The sequence below is a fragment of the Triplophysa dalaica genome, chromosome 24 (assembly GCF_015846415.1).
Source record: "Triplophysa dalaica isolate WHDGS20190420 chromosome 24, ASM1584641v1, whole genome shotgun sequence".
Taxonomy (NCBI): domain Eukaryota; kingdom Metazoa; phylum Chordata; class Actinopteri; order Cypriniformes; family Nemacheilidae; genus Triplophysa; species Triplophysa dalaica.
Window position 1 is genome coordinate 5799265 of NC_079565.1, and position 15607 is coordinate 5814871.

General features: G+C 38.1%; 1 protein-coding gene across 1 annotated transcript in view; it reads right to left on the reverse strand.

The window, feature by feature from the left end:
* nav2b (neuron navigator 2b) overlaps positions 1-9986 on the reverse strand; it is a 55707-nt gene extending 45721 nt beyond the window's left edge. Inside the window, 8 exon segments of the mRNA XM_056740458.1 lie at positions 2-355; positions 3901-4040; positions 4388-4456; positions 5318-5582; positions 6085-6157; positions 6415-6467; positions 6859-6976; positions 9451-9986. Of these exon segments, the coding sequence (XP_056596436.1) occupies positions 2-355; positions 3901-4040; positions 4388-4456; positions 5318-5582; positions 6085-6157; positions 6415-6467; positions 6859-6976; positions 9451-9834 (1456 nt within the window). The 5' untranslated portion in view covers positions 9835-9986.
* Positions 9987-15607: the final 5621 nt, after the last annotated feature.

Here is a 15607-nt window from a genome sequence, read left to right on the forward strand (position 1 = left end):
TCCAGGATGGGCGTCGGGTGGATGGGGCAGACCTGAACCTGGCCTCCGTCCGGTGCTAGAGCATTCGGATCTCCTACCTTGGAGGTTCGGGAACCTGGTTTGCTGTTGAAGAGCTTGAGCTTTTCCAGCATGGACTTCTGGGCGATGACTTTGGGAGGAACCTCAAGAGAAGCTGGAGTTGGCTGTTTAACTGTCACCAGTGAAGATGTGGCACTGTGTTTAGCGCTGAGCGATTTGCTTCTCCAGGGTTTAGATGTGGAAGATGATGCGCTGCTGCTGGCGGCGCAGCTGGGCGGAGGAATCGAAGAGCTGACAGGTCCGTGTTCAACCATTACGGGCGATGGGGTTGTTTTCTCTGTGCATGCAAGAAATAATATACATAACATTATATAAAAAGCCAACAAAACATTGCCATAATGGATTAGGATGTTAGTTAAGATAATAAGTAAAGATCATGTTCCAAGAAGATGTTTTGTAAATCTCCTACAGGAAATATATCAAAACTTCTTTTTGTGAGAGGTAAAAATGACAAGAAACATGCCTACAAACAAACAACTTTAAAGGCGATTTTCTCAATACTTATATTTTTTGCACCCTTAGATTCCAGATTTTCAGATATGTTGACCAAATATTGTCATATCCTAAGAAACCATAAATTAATGGAAAGGTTATTTAGTTAGCTTTCAGATGTTGTATAAATCTCAATTGCCCCAAATTAACACCCTTATGACTGGTTTTGTGGTCACATAGTCTGTTCCGCTGCACAATGTGCATTTCAAATTGTTTCTTTAATAAACAAATGTCATTATTATTTATTTTTGATATCATTTAATTAATTAAATACCCAGTTTGTTCACAGCATGCTTTAATGCACACATACAGTATAAAATATACATATATACATATATACATATATACATATATACACATATACACATATACACATATACATATACATATATATACATATACATATATACATATACATATACACATATACATATACACACATATACATTTATATATATATATATATAAATAAATATAAATTTTACTCTTTATAATTGATGGGACCAATATTTACACCTTAATGTATGCATGTCTGTGTATGTATTAATGTATGTATCCTAATGTTTGTTATTATTGTGTATGAGCACACTAAGCTTATTCCAAACAACTCGATGTTTGGCAATAAATAAAACGTTTTTATAAATATAAGTGACAAACTTAACAGTATAGGTGTTAAAGAAATAAATACATTGATTTGTGCCGGTTTTTCCCACATTTGGACATTCAGCTACTGTAACGGGCAACCTTCCAAATAGGAGGCCACTTTGGCTCCGAGAAAGTGGGTCATAGCTGTCACACACGGACATGAACAAGTGTGACACCATTGCCATCCATAACTAGAGGAGGGTATAAGACACAGTGCTGAGAAAGATCGCATGAACAATGCAAAGTGATGTATAAATTACATATAATGCTAAGTGATAGTTTACCTAAAAATGCTAATTCAGTGTTCCTTTACTCGCCCTCAAGATGTCACAAACATGTAAACCTTTCTTAGTTCGGCTCAACAAACATCACTATTGTCAACCATAGAAAAAAAAAAAAACTAGTAAAGTCAATGGTGCCCCACATTCTTCAAAATATCTTCTTTGTGTTCAACAGAACAAAGAAATGTATACAGTTTTGGAACAACGTGAAGGTGAGTAAATGATGATATCATTTTTATTTTGGGGATAAACTCTCCCTTCAAGCCTACAAGTATGTTTTTAATAGATTATGACATTTACAGCCACTATTCATGGCAGAACGACAGTCATGTGTTTTCAATGTGCTTAGTGATCATAAAGTTGTTTCAGAAAGCCCTGTATAATACTTTGTACTTCTGTAGAGCAGAAAAAAGAGCTTTAACATCCTATGGCTCATTGCCAATTTCATCTAAACTCCTCAATTAAAAAAGGGAGAATTTTAAAATCGGACCTCTGCACAACCTTGCCCGGTAAAAATGAGAAAAGATAGTTCATTTCCTTTTTTCTAGTCACCGGATTTGGAAAAAAAATGCAAATGACCCTGTGCTAACTGGCACCGCAGATGACATCATTGACCGACCCGCTTCATGAAAAGTTTAGCGCTGCTTACCTTACAGATGGAGCAATTCTGTGTGGTTTTCACATACAGCCCAAAGTTCAGAGTAAAATGAATGTCAATTGCCTCCTCAGCCTGTGTACTTGCAAACTAACGTTTTTATTTTAAATTCAGCACTGTCACCCTCCTTCTCTGGCTTAATCTCTCTCTCTCTCGCTCTCTCTCTCTGTCTCTTGTGCTGGCGGTTCCACAAGTGCACTAATTAGTGTTGAATCAGTGTGCAGTAAACGCCTCATCACCAGCATACCAGAACCAGCAGTGCGCAGCTGAACGTGCACACACACACACACACACACACACAAACACATCTGCATGCATGCGCACGTTTATGTAAATCAAACATGTATGCGCAAACAGGAAATATTGTACATAGGCATCCTTGAGGGAAAACTGGGAAATATTATTTATTGCCACATTTCAACACTTTGGCCTCACCGTGAAACATGAGCTGAACCAATTTGAGCTACGATTCATAAAACTAATCTCATGTAAAATGTCCCGTTTGATTCAACGTGACAACTTCAGCGGAATAGATTCAGAAATTATTCATGTTTCATGATTAAGACCCATTGAGAGGTGACTCACTTCCGATAAAGGTGAAATCTTATTTTGTGAAGCTTCATCAGGGCCACACACTGTACTATGCTGTCTACAAAGCAAATATCTTTCACTTTGGTGATTTAAAACGATAAATGATTTTGCACTAAATGTCAAGTTTTAAAAACCATCATCTGAGATTCGGTAAATACAAACTACAGCAACGAGAACTCCTACTGTACATAACTGAATAGTGTGAATATCACACCTGCCATAATTACATGAAAACATGCCAAAAATGTGTCGGAACACAGTATGCAATTACAGACCATAAAAATGTGTAAATTATGAGCACTTATCCAACTCAGACATAGACTAAAGTAAAGATGGATGGTTAAGATAGCCTTGAGTTCATTCTGAAAAGGCCCCCATGATTTTCTTTAAGGGATAGTTCGCCCCAAATAAATTTGGCATAATTTTGGAAGCCTCATCCATTTCAAAAGCAGTATATGAAACTCGTATCTCTGATAGAAAAGTGATTTTGAAAAATATCTCCGTAGTTTTGTTAGTTTATAATCCTTACAATGGAAGTCAATGGGGGCCGAGGTCATTTGCTTACCAACATTTCTCCAAATAGATTTTGTGTTTTGCAGAAGAAAAATAGTCAAACAGATTTAAAACGAGACAAAAGTGGGTAAATAAAAAACGTGGTGAACTATCCCTTTAAATCTTTAACAGTATACTGTATGAGCTTTATAAAAACAATGGAGCTCTACAAGATATCCTCACTAATGTAGTGTAAAAAAACAATGTGTGTGGGAAAGTGGAAAAAGTACAGATGCAGTTTGTCTGTTAACAAATTTATAGTCGTATCTCCACAGTCTAAACAGATTAATAACGTTCCTACCACACACAGCTGTTCCTATAGCTGCACACAGACTGTTAAACAAACACAGACACTATTACAATACTTAGGCACTTAAAGAAATGTTCAGGTTCAATACAAGTTCAATTGACAGCATATGTGACATGCTGTAGGTTACAGAAAGCAGTTTGGGTCCGTTTGTATGCAAAGCATATTTAGACTAATACACTTACAATGCATGTACACAGCATATGGGGCAAGTCACTGTGCAATATGTTAAAACACACAATCTCTCAAAATACAATGCAAGACACGTGATAAAAATGATGTCTTGCATGATAACTCACCTCTTTCATGAGGACCGACAGAGATTGAAGGTATCATTCGGTCGCACTGGTTGAAACTCTGGCTGCGTCTGTTGGGGTTACAGGTTCGAGGTTTACACTCTCCGCCCACCCCAGTCGCCCTCACCGAGGGGCTTGGAAGCCTGAAACAAAGTTAGAAATAACAAAACTCATTCATCCAGTCACTTGAAGTAAAACTATTCATAGTCCAAAGAAAAAAATGATATAAATGAACAGTGACCTTATAATATTCAAGTCAATTTGTGATCAAATGAAAGAGAACAACGTGACTATTGAATGGGATTCACATGCTTGTTTGGCCCGGAGGACACAAGGCTTTGAGGTATTATCACATGACCAGTAGATGGTGCTCTAGTCTTGTGATGAAAGGTAACATGCATTGCATGACATGCATACATTAAAGTGGATGAGGAGAGGTCATTCTTTGAGGTGTCAGTTTGGGGGGGGTGAAGAAATGTGGAAAGCCAACCTAGAGTTCTTTTTCTGAGCAACTGTGAGCTTGACAGCTTTTTTCTTATTGGAGCCTTCGGATGCATGACTTCATAATAAAGAGAAACGCAAGAGAGAAAATAACAACCGAAGATGCAAAAGAGATGTTTTAGAGCACAGAATAGACAACTGTAGTGTTATTAAGTTGGATATTCTATAGGATGTTGGTAGCATAAACAGCCGCAGAAAAAATAAAGAGAATATTTCAAAATATTTTCAGTTTTTCTGAATTGAATATTTATAGGTATAATTATAATTTTAATTATCACAATATTTTGCCCACATCTCAAATAAAATTATTGTTCCTGTTTGTATTTATTTGCAGAATAACAATAACTGAATACAAAAAGGCAAAAAAAAAAGTTTTGCTCCTAAATACTGCAAAGATAACAAGTTTGTAATCACTTTTAAGCAATACAAAATTAATATTTGTATTATGGAAAAGTTCAAAAATTGTCATGCTGTCAGTCTTTCACTTGGCTGTTGGATGACTTTATGTCACTCCCAAGGTTTGATTTTGTTTAAATTCAACAGATACTGGACTGGAATGGCCACAATACATCCAGAAATGCTGATTACATGAACATTTTGAATGGTCTTAATTTCATCAGTTTATAATAATTATTTGAAGTGTAAATGTAAGCACCGTCTAACTAAGAGCTTATTCACACGAAGTGTAATATGAATAAATGCTAAAGTTTTAAATATTCAGGAAAGAATCAAAGAAATCACAACAGAACCAATACCAGACTATCTGATACGGTTCATATGAAAAAAAGTACTGATTTTGGATTACAATTGCTTTAAATTTGAGAGTTGAAATTACACATTGTCATGCAAAACCGGTCAAATTAATAATTTGTTATATAAACATCTTTTTTAAGGCTTTTTAAAGGAATTAATACAATACCTGGACTGTAGGTCTGTCAAAGGTTTTTGCAAACATGGAGGTGAAATGAAGTTTTGGTGGATAGGAGAGGGGCAGGGAGAGTTGTAAGTAGATTGTCCAGTAGAGGTGTATGGAGGAAGGGCAGGACTGGCGCATCGGTGGGCCTGGTTGCTTTGGAGATTCTGTGCATTGCCGGACGGCTGTTTATAAGTCTGTTGCTGCTGCTTGTATCGAGACAAACTGAAGAACAGGCCTAAAATGGCTTTGAGATTGCCACTGCGGATCTCTGAATTAGAAAAGACAAAGAAACTATTTCAGTAGGTCTGGCCTATAGTTAGAGAGCTTCCCTATAATAGATAGATCATCCAAAAATAAAAATCTGTCATTATTTAATCACCCTCAGGTTGTTTCGTATACATTTCTTTTATACAATGAACACGGAGAAAGATTTTTGGAAGGATGTCTGGGGAATCATCCACTACCATAGGAAAGAAAACATTGTATTGTTTAGTTCTGTTGATCACATAATGAGATATTTTGAAGATTTCATTTCTCGTGCACCTTTGAGTAACCTTTAACTATGGTAGTTAATGATGTCCCGGAACTGAAAATGATTAACATTCTTCCAGATATCTTTCTTTGTGTTCATTGGAACAAGGCAATTTATGCAGGTATGAAATTAAATGAGCCCGAGTAAATGATGACAGAATTTTCATTTTTGGAGCAACTTTCCCTTTAAGGGTCACCCAATGAGTTATAAACCCAAATACATTTATTTTTCTGCTCACCTTCAGCACAAACTCCTTTTATATTCAATCCTTTAGCAGCCAGAAATCCTAGACAGGCATCAATATTTTCGATCTGTCACAGAAAGAAAAAGTTTGACATATAGAACCAGTGCAGATTCTTTTTGTGCAAACTCTTCCACAGTCAAACATAAGATGTCAAAGATGTTTATAGTCAAGCTACACTTCAAGGCAATATAATTCTTCATAAATGCTAATCTATACAATAGTTAGCTTGTTTCGATTGCTTGAATATGCTTATATTTCTTTGTTTTTATTGATATGTTTCGTTATGTGGTTTCTGGAGACTTAGAATAGTTTTTTTTGACATACCATTTGTGATTGACTCTGAGGAAATCCATTGATAGCCCCGATCTTCTCATTAGCTGCAATGAGATAACAATAAAGAAGTTAGTTTTAACAGTTTTAGTTTTTTTTAGTTTTAAGTTATTCTCGTCCAGAATAAGTGTATTGACTTTTGGCTTTTTTTCTTCATAAAAATGTTCACAACTTGCTTCTTGAGGCTCAAAAACTATCCACAAAATACCCCTTCTCATAAACCAATCCAATTTCATCAACTTCAGAGCTAAACCCATTCAAAATAATAAAGGTGACGGCCAAACGTGATGTTTGTGTGCCCATTTCTTCCCCTTCTACATTCTCACTACGGTTAGAATGACCCTTACAATGGAGCAGAATTGTAGGTTTTGTTGTCCAAGAAAGAATGAGGGATTTGGTTCAACTATGGAAAATGAATCTTTGCGCGTTTAATCTTACCTACAACCTGAATTATTTCCGCCAACAAAACGCCGTCGGTCACATCCTGTTGAAGGTCTTTAATCAGTCGCTTGTGTCCAGACTTGGCTAGGTAGTGGTTGGCCCAGTCTGTGTAAATCTATTTATCCAAAGAAAAACAGAAAGAGACATTTAACATCTAACACGGTACAGTTCTCACATGGATGAAACACAAATCCCAAACTGTGTTCCATCAGCTAGCATTTACATTTTACAGGGTAGACTGGTAACTATATTCCATGTCAATTTAATCTAAGCAGGATGTCAAAATGTCTAGAACACGAGGGAGCACAAACATTTCCTAAAAATGTATTACTTAATAACATTATTAAATCAATTTTTAAACTCATACATAGAGAGTATTTTGATACTGTGCAGTGTGCACAGTAAAAAGTAAATATGTTTGAGTAATAAAGTATGCCATCTTAATGCAGCTAAACCAACTGGCCACAAGGAGGCGGCATCATTTTAACTGGCTCCATTAACCGGCACTAAAGCAGAGGTCAAAATAAAGGGTCATATTTTTTAAGTCCATATTACAAGCCATTCAGTGAAACTTGGAAACTCATAAATCACTGTTTAAATCTGGATTCACTCCTGGTAATACAGAGTCTCTGTGTGAGTTCTGTGGGGGGCCCTGAGCACCGTTCTACCCATTCAATGTAAACACCACCAGGCAGCACTGGACAGCAAGTGAATAAATAACCTCCAATAAAATAAACATATGGAAAGATGTACATTCTGTTAACAATACTGTAACCGACCTGTTTAGTGTGTAATTTACAGTTAATGCAATGACATTAGAACAAATACTACGCAAAACCACACTGCGTTTCCAAGTTTAAACGTATACACATAACATGCTGGTGTCCACCAACAGGATTTAAACTAGCTTAAAGGGACAAGTTCACCCAAAACATAAAACGTCTGTTATCTCCTCAAACTCATGCCGTTTTGAACCTGTAAATATTTTTTCAGAACAGCATATCATATTTTTAATGTCTCAGAGGTTTTGTGTCCATACAATGAGAGTCAATGGGGGTTAGTGTTGTTTACTGACGTTCTTCAAAATATAATCTTTTGTGTTCTGCAATCGAAAAAATGAAAAAGAATGACATGTGGATGTGCAAGCGATGAAAGAATTATCATATTTGGGTGAACTATACCTTTACCAGCAAGACTTTTTTGGCAAACCAGCTTTACCTTCATGCAGGTCAACTAGCTTAACTAGCGTCAAACTAGCATTCTCCGTTTACTACAAATCAAAAGCCTCTAAAGTTATAAAACGTACTTTCCATCCCTTTGCTTTTTCAGTCATTTCCACATTTTCCAAATGAAAGATTAAAGGAGATATTTAACACACGAGTAACAACCCTCGCATTGTTTTACAATGGCAACCTTATCCTCACACCAGCTCTTTACAAGAAAACACTCATTGAAAGTGCGGTATTTTCCATCCCCCCGGCCAGAACAAAGTGAGACAGAAGAACAGTAGTATATTAGTAACGGTGTTTGCTGAAGGAATCCCACAGTTGGCCCTTAGCAATGGTGTGTGTGGTGTCCATATGGCCAAATGCCCACCTGCAGTGCGGCTCACCACTACTAATAGAGCACTATAGTAAAACCTCCACGACCGTGTCTATGCGATCGTATGTGTACGTGTGCCATAATTACAGACCGACAGGCTGAGCTATTCATTCAACTTAACCACATGAAGAGCTCGGCTTTTCTCTCCCTTCAAACCTCTCTTGAACGTACAAAGCTATATAAACAAGTGCACACATACCCACATAGATGTACTGTAAACTTGCACACCAGAGGCTGAACGTTGTTACTTTTCACAGACAATTTACTCTGACCAGGGCAGCAGGAGCTATTCTTAAAAATCATAATATTTTTAACATGTAAATGTATAAACATTAGAGCCTTTGGCCGGAAGATGTAGAAACAGAAGTCACAATGGTGACAATGCGGCCAAGATAAACCGTTTCAAAGACGTATAATAGACACATGTATTGTGGCAAAGCAGTTAAGCCGCAACATTTGGAAATTACGGGAAATATGGAGCAGTGATTTACAAACAACATGAGAATCAACATATTTTGCAACTTAGACTCCAAGGGGGAAATTAAATAGAATCTGCGATAAATATACAAAAATAATACTCATAGCATATATATAAAATATAGTAAATTAATATTGCAGAAAGGCAAATTGCACCTTGTGACCAGATCACCTGCTCTAAACAGTCATAAATAAAAAAGTTGAAAGTTGCTACATAAATAGCACAAAAAAAAGATAACAGGGTGTTACCAAGATGTTTAAATACACAGGTACATTAAAGCCTGTGGTAAACCTTAAAGTGGATATGCTTTATAAAACAGAAAGCAATGAATGAATTATTAATAACCAATAATTTCGAAACACTTAATGGTAAATCCAACTCTAATCTTTACGTGTAAATAAATATCATGCTTATAAAGGACCTTCAATAAAACGAAAATCAATCAGCATCCAGCAAAAAAGTCAATGCAGCCAGATAACAACAAACAAACAATGCATCCGTCTCCCAACCTGAGGATCTCCTGATGTTCCTTTAGATGTCTGGTTCTTTTTCTGTACATTTGCTAAGCCTTGACTTTGCTGCCTATAGACGGTTGACTTCAGAGGAATAAGGCTGGAATGCACGGGCTTCAGGGGTCCGTTCTGGTATGCCGCTGCCCTGGCTGGAATTGGCAGAGCCGTGCCATGCACTGGTTTGGGCGATCCCGACTTCATCTTGGAGGCAACTAAAATAGCAGGCATGTTCTCATGCTTTTCACTCCAACCACTTTTGCAAATCTGCAGCGTGCACACGAGTGTCTTGGCACGAGGTTGTCTGGTTGCAGAGCAACCGCACACGCCGACTAAACAGCTGGAGAAAAGTGTTGGGAAATGCGTCCACGAACCCGCGTTCATGCGGTGCTGGAAGGCACAGCATCACAGGGACGTTTAAGCACACTCGCTAAACCTACTAATAACATGACTTTCCCATGAAGATCAGCTATATATTCTCCGTCATCAGCATCTTCGGGGCTTTTCTCGTCCGGTGAACCTCTGCTCAATGTGTGACTCGAGATTCGGGCTCCACCCGCCACCTGCTACTAGTCCACACAGCCCAATATAGCACAGCCGCTGTTTAGAAAAAAGTCGGCACGCTGTGGCAGGCAGAAGTCAGTGATAAGAGGGCAGGATGCAATTTGTTGTCAGCGTAAGAGAACTTACGCACATGGATGTCTAACCGGCCACCAGATGCAATGGCAGCACGGCATGAACCAGACTTGAGAGGGATTAAAAACCTTTAGCGGGGTAGCAGATGTGTCCTATGGGAAAACTCAAGACTAACACTCCTGGTTGACAGCCTAATCAGCCGTAATGCTGCCCTGCTCTGCAATGCACAATCTGCCCTATCATTACAATACAAGAGCAAGCAAAGAAGAGAACAACTGTGAAAAAAAAGTCTTTAAAATGTTTAAATAGAATTCTATCATCATGCACTTGGAATTATTTTGTAGAACAAAAAAATTATTGCTAGCCTCAGTCACCGTTCAATTTTATTATATTGCAAAAAATGCTAAAAGTGAATGGTGACCCAGTTCATTAATATAATATGATCAATAGATGAAATGTCTCCTCCTACACGGAAGAGTGGGAGCGATTTAGCTTTAAGTGATTTAAGGGGCATGTACTGTAAAATATGCACTATCCCTGTGGTGGTCCAATCTGTCATTTTTTGGAGAATCTATTTACAGAAATTCTATATAATATACACATTCCTACGTCTTCGGAGGTGTATAAGGATCTAACATTACAAAGTGTTATGTATTAACTACCTTAGAATGAGCTATTTCTATCTACATACACCGCGGGCCTCTTAGATGGAATTCGCTTTGTATTTAAAGTAGCCCTAAATGGACAAACTGCTCTACAGAGTCTGTTTTATAAATATATTATCTCCTTCAGAAAAGAAGCGCAAACCTGACGACATTTCAGCCCTGTGTCAGCCACCGAAGTGCTTTGAAAGGGAGGGGTGGAGCGAGCCATTGGATGCAATTTGCAACATCGCCACTAGATGCCGCTAAATCTCCTACACTGGACTTGAAGAACTGTTTGTTTTTGTTGTCATCTCAACAAAAGCAATTTACCCACAACAAACAACATCTATTAAACATACACATTATTAAATTCAGTGAAAGAACAAAAATGGCCTGAAAGCACTTTTACTAGAAATTCAAATGTGTGCGGTTTTAACATGAATGAAACCGTAAGGCTGGCTCAATCTGATTTTCGGAAGTCAGTGGATTCCCTTGCCTGGTCGCATTTATAGCTGCATGCAGAGAGAGAGAGCGTTTGGTTATGCACGCAGCCCGAGCGGAGGCTGGGGATGATGAAATTTTGTCAGGACAGCAGTTCTGTGCGTCTGCAGAATGAACTCAATAATCCCTGTGGGGGAAAATGAAACCCACCGCCTCTCTGCAGTCTGTCAAAGCGCACCGATGCATTGTTCCTCAGAGACTCGCTGTCTTCCGACACGAAAACTGTTGAATTTGCAAAACTGGAGATGGTAATGTCTAATGGAGAAGTGAATAATATCTTAAGCTGCTTTCAAATCCCCCTCAACAGGTGCAAAAGGAAGTAAAGTTTAAAGGAATAGTTCTCCCAAAAATGACAATTCTTTCATTATTTACTCACCCTAATGTCATTTCATACCTGTATGACTTTCTTTCTTCTGCAGAACACAAAAGACCGATATTTGGAAGAATGTTGGTAACCAAACAATATTGGTCCCCATTGACTTCCATTGTATGGACTCAAAACCACTTCTCTCAAAATATCTTCATGTCTGTGCCACAGAAAAGAGGGTGACATTTAGGTTTTAAATACCGTCACAGAATTTAAAATTTTGTGTGAACTTTCTCTTTAAGATTTAAGTTTTAAATGTTCTCCAACACATGACCAACTCACGCAGTAGTTGTCTCTGCAAATTAAGCAATAGCGTGATAGGAGAAAGTCATTTTACATTCAGGTTTTCTCTGGCCCATATTAACAAGAAAACTAAAAACCTAAACGGTACCGAGAATCAAGTAAAGGGCATCGTAATAATAACCTACCGCACGACCGCAGTAACGGTGGGTGGTAGGTACAGGTTGCTAAGCTGAGGCTTTGGTAAACACACATGTGCCGACCACAACACACAGCATGGATTCAATTTTACAGACCCATGTTGTTAAACTGGATGTGATCATTGAAACCAAAAGAATACCCCTCGAAGGCAAACTCATTTTGGGCGGTGGTTTACAATCCCACGTACCCACAGCAGTAGATATCCAGCTGTGCGTGGCCAACCGTACCATCCTTAGACAAAAATAGCCCATTTTACCCATGTTAATGAACCTAATATGACTGCGCAAGGTGATTTAAATCCTAACTTATATTTAGTTTTTTTTTCTGAATTTGCAACTATGCATTAGATGTAAACATCAAACATTATAAAGAACATAGAAAGTCAATTAACACAGCTTGGGGTCATATGAAGCGGGCTTTTCTTTCCATTAACAATTCTTTCCAAGTTAGCCTTTCCACCTGGCTCTAGAAGATAAGCTTGTACCATATGGCCACTTGTCGTTTGTAGACATCTGCCCCGTTCATTCCTAACATGTTGCTCTGGACAGCAGGGTAGGTAACGGCTTAGTTCACGGTTTACCTTAAACAGTAAGGACAGATTAACATCACACTGGTCTGAAACAAACAACACACCTGTTGAACCCATCACATTTAGTATTAGCACATGACACATACACTCACCTAAAGGATTATTAGGAACACCTTTTCAATTTCTCATTAATGCAATCATGGTGGTGGTGTAATGCTGTGAGGGATGTTTTCTTGGCACACTTTAGGCCCCTTAGTGCCAATTGGGCATCGTTTAAATGCCACGGCCTACCTGAGCATTGTTTCTGACCATGTCCATCCCTTTATGACCACCATGTACCCATCCTCTGATGGCTACTCCCAGCAGGATAATACACCATGTCACAAAGCTCGAATCATTTCAAATTGGTTTCTTGAACATGACGATGAGTTCACTGTACTAAAATGGCCCCACAGTCACCAGATGTCAACCCAATAGAGCATCTTTGGGAGCTTCGTGCATCCCACAAATCTCCATCAACTGCAAGATGCTATTCTAACAATATGGGCCAACATTTCTAAAGAATGCTTTCAGCACCTTGTTGAATCAATGCCACGTAGAATTAAGCCAGTTCTGAAGACGAAAGGGGGTCAAACACAGTATTAGTTTGGTGTTCCTAATAATCCTTTAGGTGAGTGTGTGTCTCCATGTAAAACGCAGCAGTTTCTGTGGAAATATGTTAAACCTTTTTTTTGAATGTCAAAGACTTTGCATGACTAAACATCCTGTAAATCAACCTTGGTAAACTTCAGGTTGTTAAACAATATACTTAGAAATATTGTCCTTGCACACTCAAATGAAGTGATTTTTTAATCAATATAACAGTCCCTAAGCTCAACATGAAACAGTATTCACAACTATATTACTTAAATATGACATGATTGAACCAAACAGAATATATATTAATAAATGAAAATCTAGGGTAGAAACTAGAAATTGATGAGTACAAAAAACACCAAATAATACCAATGTATGGTTGCCAAACAAAATCAAGAACATGTATCAAGTAAATACGGATGACTCGGAACATTATTGTCAATATGGAAATCCAAGAACCTAATAATATTTTTCAACAAAAGAAAAATATGCAGCAACGTTATCAATGTTACAATCCTAATGTTGCATTCGTTACCATTCATGCTACCAGCTTGAAACTAGAACCGGAATGAACAGGTCATCGGTGGACCATATCAGACAAACGTGCGCCAGGATGTGAAACAGACCCTCCACTTTAACAAAGCACTGCTGGGCGGTGACAAGGGATCATCACCTCCGAACTATCAGCTAAACACGATCACACCCTGATCCACAACTAGGCACTTTAAGGCACATTCATGCAGACATACCCACATCTCTCACAATCCTAAAGGTCAAGAAAAAGTCCAGAAAAATTAATTATTAGTTTTATTTAAAACATTTGCTGAATTAAATGCAGGATGCAGACACAAAGATAGCGATACACAATAGCTGATGTCCAGAGAGGCCCGATTCTGTATATCTTCCTGAACGTTTGGGGACTTTAACATCCAGACATTTTCTCGATACCCCTTTAAATAAGCAAAGTAAAGGCAAAACTTAATGACCTCGTAAAGTCGTGGGTCATGGATGGAGCCCACCGCCAAACGCTTCCTTTCACAAGATCTGCGAGACAGCAGACGGTGACTTGGCACCGTGGTTTATTCCACTTTCCAGGCCAAGGATTAGATTACAATTTGTATGCCCTGTCAGCAAACAATCCCATTACAGACAAGATGCCTCGCTGTCTCCAACGGGGTCAGAAGATCCTGATCAGACCTCGTGAAAGATCACGTTAAAATACGCTACAATTCAAGTCAAACATCAGCACCACTGATGAAACATTTTCTTAAACAATTCCTTAAATAACCCTTCACGAATGCATACTTTGCTTAACCATTCAGCACAAGCCCCTCAAAATATGTCAACTAAGTCAACATATATCTTTTCATCCGCTCTGCATTGATATAACAGTTCACATCTACACAGAAGGAACAGCGAGGAACGGAACAGTGAAACACGTCAAAAATAAGAAGCAAAGCTCATAAACAGAAGCATCAGAAACAAACACAGAGTACAGGCCACACCAAACAACACCTGTTTCTGAATCCTATTAGCGCAACCATACCTGCTCCTTAGGCTATTAGGTTAGGTTAGTCTGGGATTTCAGTGATAAGAAACATTCACAAACCGTCTCTAGCGTAAGGGGTTTACTGGCTATTCACACAAGATTAGCATCTTAGCCTAATGCTAATCAGGTTGTTCACATGGAAACCTGAGGGGAACTATCTGGAGGTCAAACGTGTTTGATGCAATGATGTTTAAAACTAACTCGGACTTAAAAATGCAATTCAAAGCGAGTTCAAATTAATTCATGAAGTTTTTTATTTAATTATAATCTAATAAATGAAAGTAGTTGGCAGTGAGCAATTGGAAACATTCAAGAAATTGGCAAAAATGCAGTATTTTAGTAAATGAATCTGTAACATGAAAAAGGTTTAAAACTTTAGTAACTAGTTTTCATTATTAGTTTTTTTTATTCAGTTTTTTTGTTAATGTAACCCTACTTCTTGAACCATTTAAGGACCAAAATCTATAGTAGAAACAGGCAGTTGTATCTGAGGGTGCAAACAGTGTTTCCAAAGAACAAGTACCTTTTTTATACATTTGGATAAGTTTTGTTTAATGCAGTGTGCAAAAGTAGACTACTAATCTTCAACCGCAACAGTATATTTTGTTTACACATTTATTGTCAAAAAGGTTTTTAGGACTATAATAAAGAACAAGTCTATGGTTTAAGGTAGGACACCCTGGTGCATCCTAGATAGCATTTCTTTCTTTGTAAGGAGGTCAAAGGCAAGTCAGGGCTGCTTGTACAGGAAAGAAAGAACAGTTGATAGCGAGTGGATATAAATAGGAGGAGATACAGCGGAGTCCTGCAGTGGCACGCGAGACACAGCTGCCCTGGAGGAAGTAAACGTGCGA